This window comes from Acanthochromis polyacanthus, chromosome 9 (assembly GCF_021347895.1).
Source record: "Acanthochromis polyacanthus isolate Apoly-LR-REF ecotype Palm Island chromosome 9, KAUST_Apoly_ChrSc, whole genome shotgun sequence".
In the NCBI taxonomy this organism is placed as follows: domain Eukaryota; kingdom Metazoa; phylum Chordata; class Actinopteri; family Pomacentridae; genus Acanthochromis; species Acanthochromis polyacanthus.
Genome location: NC_067121.1, coordinates 5,770,803 through 5,779,393, shown reverse-complemented (window position 1 = coordinate 5,779,393; position 8,591 = coordinate 5,770,803). Strand labels below are relative to the sequence as shown.

Here is an 8,591-nt window from a genome sequence, read left to right as displayed (position 1 = left end):
AGATAGATAGATAGATAGATAGATAGATAGATAGATAGATAGATGGATGGATGGATGGATGGATAGATAGATGGATGGATGGATGGATGGATGGATGGATGGATGGATGGATGGATGGATGGATAGATAGATAGATAGATAGACAGATAGACAGACAGACAGACAGACAGACAGACAGATAGATAGACAGATAGACAGATAGATAGATAGATAGATTAGTGTATACAATAAAAAATTGCTCTACAAAACTAGAAACAAAACAGTTCTAATTTAAAATCTGTAGCAAAACTAAATGTATTAAAGGTTAACAGACAGTATTTACACATTTCAAGGCACACTGATATAAAATGATTTAAAGTGATTCAGTGAGTAAACAGTAATATTAACTGTGGGTCAAACTGACCTGTTTTAAAGTCTGAAAATGTAGAAAAATAAAAAATTTAAAAAATCACAGTGAAACTTCTGGTGTCCACATCTTCAACATTTTTAGGAAACCTTTGAACATTTCTTGATGGAAACAAAGACATTTTAAAAATCTTTAAGAACATTCACATAAAATTTTTAATATAAGAAGTTTTATTGATATATATGTAAATTATTCTGTAGACTAAACTTTCTCACTTTGTTAAAGGTTTAATAGAAAATTTCTGTTGGAGTTACACCTCTAACTTAAATAATAAACCCTCCTTTTTATTTATTTTCATCATGTTTAACTTTCCTGTTTACCTCGACAACAAGAAAACTGAAAAACTCTTTAAAAACTTTAAAATACAAACTTTTGTTTTCATTTCATTCTGTCCTGCTTTATACAAGGACATACACTTTGGAAAAATAAATTAAAGGTTTATTTGCTTTTTAGTAATAAAATAATCTTTTAGATGAATCAACTAATCTGTGAAATCCATAATAGATCCACTGATAGAGAAATAGTTGTTTGAGGCAGTGCTGGTGTGTATCTTTCTACATTTGGATGTGATCATCCAAACAGCGGCCCACTCACTCCCAGAGCTACTGGAGGTCTGAGACTCTACAGGAAGCTTAAACTTTACTGGTTTCCAGTAGCTGTGCTGCAACAGGCTCTGCTAAATGCTGTTCTACTGCAGATAAACCAAGAGACAGAGCAGAGAAGTGATGAAGTTACTGTGGAAACATTGAGGCTCCTTCAGTCAACACGTGCAAGAAATGATCTGTATTGACGATGTTAAAGTAGCAAAGAACTCAGCAGTAGGCTGAGAGAAAAACACACTGAGCTGATTGAACATCTTTATTCTGCTGTTCAACTTCATTTCTTTCATTTCTCACAGTTGATATGAATTTTCCTGCGTCTTTACCATCAGCTTTAACATCTAGTTTCATTTAAAGGTTCTACATTATTTATTCTCATTTTAACTTCACATTCATGACAGTTTTCACAAATTAAAAACTGAGTCACTTAAAACCACTTCTCTGTTTTACTTCTTTACTCATTTCTTTCTTCCCCTTCAACTGTTCAGAAAATGTTATTTATACAAAGAAAAAAAGCCATTTAAGATGTTTCTGAACCATGTGGACCCTTTACAGAGATCATTTAAAGGATAAAGAAGTGACCCACAGTTTACTTTAAGGATTCAGAAACAGTCTGTTGAGAAATACTGCCACCTGCTGGTTAAGTGTAGAAGTGAATTACTGCTCTGAACTCTTCACACATTTTCTGTCCTCACATTTCTGATCAGTTGTGTTGAATGTTTCTCTTAGATGTGATAAAAACGCTGTACATCACTTGTTGTCAGCTGCAGCAGATCATTTCAGTCTAATTCATGCTAACCCAGACACACTGATTATTCTTCAATGTTTTACTTCTAAGTACTCAGTCTCTGACAAAGAATTTTTACAGTAACAAAGCTGTTGAACTGGTCTGTAAATAAACCAGAAATATTTTCTCACTTTCTTTAGAAAAACAGAAAACTTTAGAAATTTTGATCAATAATTGTAAATATGTTTAATATTTATCTAAATAACTGATTTTAGTGAACACATTTTATCTTGTTGTTTTTAACTCTGTCCATTTCTTCTCATTTATTTCCTGCTCTGACAAATGTAGTGAACACATTATACAGGATGGACCATAAGTTTCCATCCAGAGGAAAATGTATAATGTATATTTTTATGGTTCAGATTCCCTAGAAGATGTTTGACGCTTTCTTTGGGGCGCTTGAAGGCCATCAGGTGAAGATACGAGACATAAATCATCTCCAGGAAGGTATCAGCAACGACATGAAAGCAGAACTTCACCTGTGCTCTCTAGAGATTCACTTCAGGAGTGTTTTCATGGAGTGAACACATGAGGATGCAGCCACAGGATGCCAGCAGGTGTCACTGACCTGAAGAGGCTGAACTGAGAGATCAGAGAGGACAGAGGGAAAGTTTGATCTTTGTTTAGGATTTCTGTGCTTCATTTTGTGTTTTCTTTCATTTGTATCATTGTGTATTTTAACTATAAAGATGTTAAATTACAGAGATGTGTGTTTCTAACAGAAGTGTGGGCAGGTCTCTGAGGTGGGAGGAGCCTATAGAGGCCAGGTGAGCGATCAGTGTAGAGTGTTAGAAGGAGGAGGTCAGACTGAAGCTCTGCTGCTCAATCTGCCCTCATCCACTCAACCTTTATGTCGCCGTTTGTTTGCTGAGCTGTACTTTAGTTTGTGAAAACGAAATAAAAAGTGGAGCTCTATAACTAAACTCCTTGCTGGTCAGCTGCTCTGATTATTTTGATGGCATTTGGTTCATCCAGATTGTAGAGGTTTACCACCATCAAAACCCTACAGCCAACAATTATTTACAGAAAATAATAATCATGTCAACAGTAAACTTTGAACTTAGCAGCAGATGATTCAGTCTTGTTGTTTTCTGGAAACTTGTGGAGTTTCTCACAGCTTAAACACAGATTCTAACAAACCTGGCAGATAGTTTTTACCTGAACAGAGAAAGAAAAAGAAGAGAAAAAACACTGGAGTCATGATGAAACGTATTTATTGTTGATTATCAGATGAAACAGTGGAGTCTAAAACACTGAAACCTCCAGTGAAGATTCTTCAGTTGTTTTCACTTTCATCCATTTTCATCTTTCAGTGATTATCAGCTGAACAGTTTGACAGAAAAGTGAAATGTGTGAAAAATGTCCATGAATTTCATGTGATCATGTTTTCTAGGATCACAGAGCTACTTAGTGAGCAACGTTCTGCTGGAAACTGGAGGCTGACTTTTATTTCTAACATGAACAACAGCTGCAGTGGAAGAATCCAAGTGAAGGAAATGTGATCAGAGGATGTTCACTGATACTAATCTGATGGCTTTGATTGATGACGGAGACTCAGAGCTCAATCTGACAGATTTACATGTCACAACTTTTTAGTGGTTCAAACGCTTTGAATCATCAAACTCTGATTCTGACTCCAACACTTCGTTTAGATTTTCAGTTATACAGTTGTGTGTGTGTTTCACATGCAGCTCAACTGAGATCAAAAGGAGCCGTTAGTCAAAGTTGGGAATTATTTCCTTTAAATCTCGAGTATGACTCCTGTTGCTAATTGTTCTCGTCCTTTCTCACCTACATCTCCCAGTGAATTTTAGCAGAAAAATATGAGAAAATGAGCCTAAAATAAGAGTCACAGTACTGTCTCCCAAACCATAGAAGTGCAAATTTTGAGCAGTAAGATTTTCCTCTGGGAATCATCCTCAAGAATGAACACAGCCCTCAAAGGCTTGCCGCACCAGCATGTCTTCTTCCAGGACCTTCACTCGTGTCTCCCAGCCTGGTCGTTTCTCTGATTCCTCTCCTTTAATGAGCAGGTTGATGTACTCTTCAGTTGACAGAAGATCAGGCCTCAGTGACATCTTTTTTAGTTTATCTAAACACCCAGCAGAACGCTTCATCAAGTCCTTCAAATCAGCCTTCGCACATCGGTATTCAGGACCTTTAAATAAAACACATGGGTTCCAATACTTTTCTTTCACCTCTTTCACTGTTGCTCTCTCTTTCTCTCCCTTGTACTCCCATCTGTACTTTTGTAACAAATGGACACTCCAGTGACATCTGCCTGGACACTTGGAGCAGAATCCATGTGATCCCTCAGCAGCATCTCCTTCATCTGGATCACTGGATGCTCCACAGGTCACATGACACTGCTGACAGTTGATCAACCTTCCAGGACCAGAAATCTCCTTTTTGTAAGGCTTCATCACAGTCACTTCAATCACAGAGTCGTCTCTGCTGTGTTCTTCATTCTCAGAGTCCGCTCTGCTGTCTTCTTCAATCACAGAGTCGTCTCTGCTGTGTTCTTCATTCTCAGAGTCCTCTCTGCTGTCTTCTTCATTCTCAGAGTCGTCTCTGCTGTCTTCTTCATTCTCAGAGTCCTCATCGATGTCTCCTTTAACCTCATCACATAGTTTTATCATCTCTTCCAGTTTGGCTAAACCAGTTTTAATCTGCTCCTGTAAACTTTCAACTGAATCCTCCAGCTGTCGTCTCTCTTTGAGGAGCTCCTTTGTCAGTTTCAAGCTTTTAGATTTGATGACATTCAGAGCAGCAAAGAACCTTTTGATGCTTTTTGTTCCCATGTTCCAAACCATCTGATCAAAGCCTCCATCTTCATCTTTACCTGTGTTGTTGGTCACAGATGATTTGTTGTCTACAAACAACGCTGAATTATTGAATTTGAAGTGAACTGGCAGTCCGTCATCTGTTTTAGGACATGGGACACCTGAAGCTTTGATGGCCTCTAGAACTGGAGGCTGCTGGCCGTCTGCAGACGTCACCAGAATCTGGATGTTTTCTGTCACATCTTTGCCAAACATTAAGAGAACTGAATCAAACACATGTTTCTGTGTTGGTGTGAGTCGTGCTAAAGTATCCTCAACTACAAAACACAAAGCATCAATTTGACCAACACCATCGTCAGCAGAGAAGAGATTACATAGCTGCTCTGTGATCAGTTTGTCTCTTTTTATTCCTCTTGTATCTCCAAATCCTGGAGTGTGAATGATGGTCAGTGAGTGATTTATTTGAAATCCCTCCTGGTGGTTGATTTTGTACACGGTGACTTCAGACGTCTGGCTGTGACTTTGTGATCTCCACTGATCCTCATGGACTAACTTAAAGCGATATGAGTCCTCCCATTGGACACCCAGGATGTAGTTGATCATTCCGTTGATCAGAGTCGACTTTCCTGTTCCAGTTCCTCCGCAAACAATTATTGTACGATTCTCCCTCCTGCTTTCTTTTCCAAAGGTAAACTTCCTGCAGCCGTCTGTGCCAACTTCTTCTTCTTCTGGTTTCAGTTTGTAAACTGATGGTGAATCAGAGTTCATCCTTTCACTTGTACGTCTGACTGTTTCTGGGAGATGTTTGAATGTTGTTGTAGAGACATTAACAGTGATGCTTTCTCTGCTTTTTCCATCAACACCACAATCACATCTGACCCTGACTGCATATCCTGTCTCTGACTGAAGTCCTGAAATGATCGCCTCTTCAGCCGTTGTCTTCATTTGTTTCCACTGCAGATCTTCTTCTTTCACCTTATTGTCTGTTTGTGCAAACTCCAAGATGTAGCTCAATATCTGGACGTCCTGTCCGAGCTCAGCAGGTTTCTTCCAGCTGACTGAGATCTCACATGAGTTTGCTTCAACATGAGGTTCTCCAGGAGGGCTGCAGGGTAAGGTTTTAATGGAGTCACTGACTACATTGGCCGGCCCGACGCCTGCTGAGGTCACTGCTCTGCATCTGAACATGTACTTTGTGTTTGGACTCAGATCGCTCACTGTGACTTCTCCAGCTTTCAGCACTTTCTTTTGCTTCCATTCCTCCTCTCCTCTGACACAGAACTCCACAAAGTAGGAGGTGATGTTCTCTGCTCCAAATCTGGGAGGAGAAACCTTCAGATTCACACTGTTGTGGTTTATGTCTGCTGCTGTCACAGTTTCAGGCTTTGAAGGCGGCTCAAAGTTCTCACTGACAGAGAAACCGTCTTCATAAAGGTAGATGCTTGAACCTTTCTGTGTCTCATTTGTTAAACCCACCATCAGGAACTTTGTGTTCTTGTTCTCCATGTTGGCTTCTGCAAAATCACTGAAGAGTTTTGCTTTTTTCCTCATTTCATCTGTTGTTTCTTTGGAACGGTACCATTGTTCTTTCTCTATATTGTGAGTCCTTGGATCTTGAACTTCTTCTGGTTTGATTGTTCCTTTTAAGTAGTTTGATAAAGCTGAGAGGTATGGTTCATCACTTCCCAGTGAGGTGAACACAAAACACACAGCATGCTTTGCACTGAAAAGTTCTTCATCTAGACCAGCTTCAGATGAGATGGTCTTGGTGTTTTTCATTATTTTGGTGAAGGATTTGAGAATGGAGATTTCTCTCCCTTTACAGTCCATCCAGCAGTTCAGGTTTTTGCTGTTGAAAGGTGAAGAATGTCTCTTCTTCAGGATCTCTGCCAGCTCAGCCTCTTCTTCTCCTCCTCCTCGGATTGATGGAAGTTTCTTTGCTAAGGTTCGTTGGAATTCCAGCTTGAACTCGGAGCACATCTCTTTCAAATCTTTCATCTTTTCTCCAATCTGTGGGAACTGCTGTACAGTGGGGGATCTCAGAGCATCATTGGACCTCATTTCCAGCTCACTGAAGTCCTCCAGGACTCTCTGTGCTTCTTGAACTAGTCTTATACTTATCTGACAGACCAGTTTGGCAGCAGAAGAATCTAAACTAGTCAGTGGCAACAACCAGACCTTCACTGGTACAGCCTTTTCTCCGTTGGCTCCCAGTAATGTTGGCAGGCTTTGGTAGACTTCTACTGCTTCCTGAAAGGATGTAGGAGTTTTCTGAAGGCAGAAGTCTCCAATGAATCTGCAGGAGAATTTATCAAGATTTTTTTTGTCCTTGTCTTTCATTTTCAGGGAACCATCACCATCGATTGAAAGGCAGGGGATTTTTTTGATCATCGCTTTCATGTCTCCCTGAATGTCTTGATGATTTTCGTTTTCAGACACCTCACGGTCAAACACAAAGAAGGCTTGTGCCCCATAAAGGATACCTGTAACCACATGTGTTGCTAAGTCTTCATCAGTTATATACTGATGCTTCACATTGCCTCTTCCAAGATGATCCATGGACAGCTCCTGCATCTTTGTGGTTGCCTTGTACTTCAGTGTTACTCTGGTCTGATTTCTGGAAGACTTACTGTCATTGAGGTAATTGGCAGATCCAGAAACTTCAACCAGTCCACCCAAGAAACTTGCCTTCAGTGATGTGTTAACATTTAGTGCTGAAGATTTGTCCTCAATTGATTCAGATGCAACTACTTCAAAATCATTATGTGACTGCGGTCTCTCTCCAAGATGTTTCTTCAGATCATCACGGTCCCACAGAGTTATTCCTGTAAAAGATAAGGAGACAAAATCAAGCTTCAAGGTGGTTTTACATCAAAAACACACAATGTGCTCGTGGAAAGAACATTTGGTGGAGTCCCTTTAAAATTTCTGTTTCCTGTTTAAAGTTTCAGAATCTCAAATGTGAAATCAAACATTTACAGACATTTTAGTGAATTTACCTATAATATTCCTATTATTACATTATTGACTTTGTTCAGCTCGTTCTGAAGGATCAAGATGAGAAAAGGATGAGAATGATGTCTGAAAATGTATTGTAGATCAGCTGTAGTTCCTGGTTGTTCCACCAGATGGAGCCTCTGAGTTTTTAACACTGTAGAGACCAGGGGAGGCGTCATTAAGACTACAGGAAGTTCATGTGAGTTGGGTTTGTCTGCAGAGCCGGAGGATGGACATTCAGGATCCAACTTCTTGGACCGTGGTGTTCCAAAGGAAGCAGCAGCATTTCTCATCATGATGGACAACAGTCACAGCGTTAGGACTGATCGTGAATCATTTACGTCATAAACACTTCTGATGTGTTCATTTGTGCAGTAAAGCCGTTGTCAACCTGCTAAATTGACAAACTATGTTTATACTCATCATTAAACCTACAAACATTCATGTTTTTATCTAATGACAGCTGCTGTAAAACCAACTCAGAGCTTGTTCACTGATTTGCTTAATTTTTTCGGATAATTATTATTTCATCAGATGATAGAAGCATGAAATGATCACTGTCTGTCACTCGGTTAAGCAGCAACAAGCTTCAGTGTGAATGTTTGACACTTACAGTCTTACACTTTTCATGATGTTAATCACCCCCTGTCGAATCACCACCTTATCGCAGTGGAGGGGTTTGTGTGCCTCGGTGATCCTGGGAGCTATGTTGTCCGGGACATAAGCCCCTGGTAGGGTCTCCCAAGGCAAACTGGTCCTGGGTGAGAGACCAGACTAAGAGCGATTCAGAAGACCTCGATGAAAACAGAAAATGGTAAAGCCGCTACCTCGCCCGGGTTAGGGAAACCGGAGCCTTCCCCTGGAGCCGGGCCTGGGAGGGGGGGGATCGTAGAAGAGCGTTTGGTGGCCGAGCCTTGGGGTCCTGTGGGGCTCGGTCGGGCACAGTCCGAAGAAGTAACACGGGGCCACTGCCCAGTAGGCCCACCACCTACAGGGCGGCAAGTCGGGGTCGGGTGCTA

The 8,591-nt window shown here is 40.4% G+C and overlaps 1 protein-coding gene across 1 annotated transcript; it reads right to left on the bottom strand.

Moving 5' to 3' along the window:
- Positions 1-2,989: 2,989 nt before the first annotated feature.
- Positions 2,990-7,446, bottom strand: LOC110949799 (uncharacterized; the record flags this gene model as incomplete). Its single annotated transcript, XM_051952999.1, has 1 exon — positions 2,990-7,446. A coding segment is annotated over one exon (3,735 nt), but the record flags the coding sequence as incomplete, so codon positions are not given.
- Between the last annotated feature and the right edge of the window lie 1,145 nt (positions 7,447-8,591).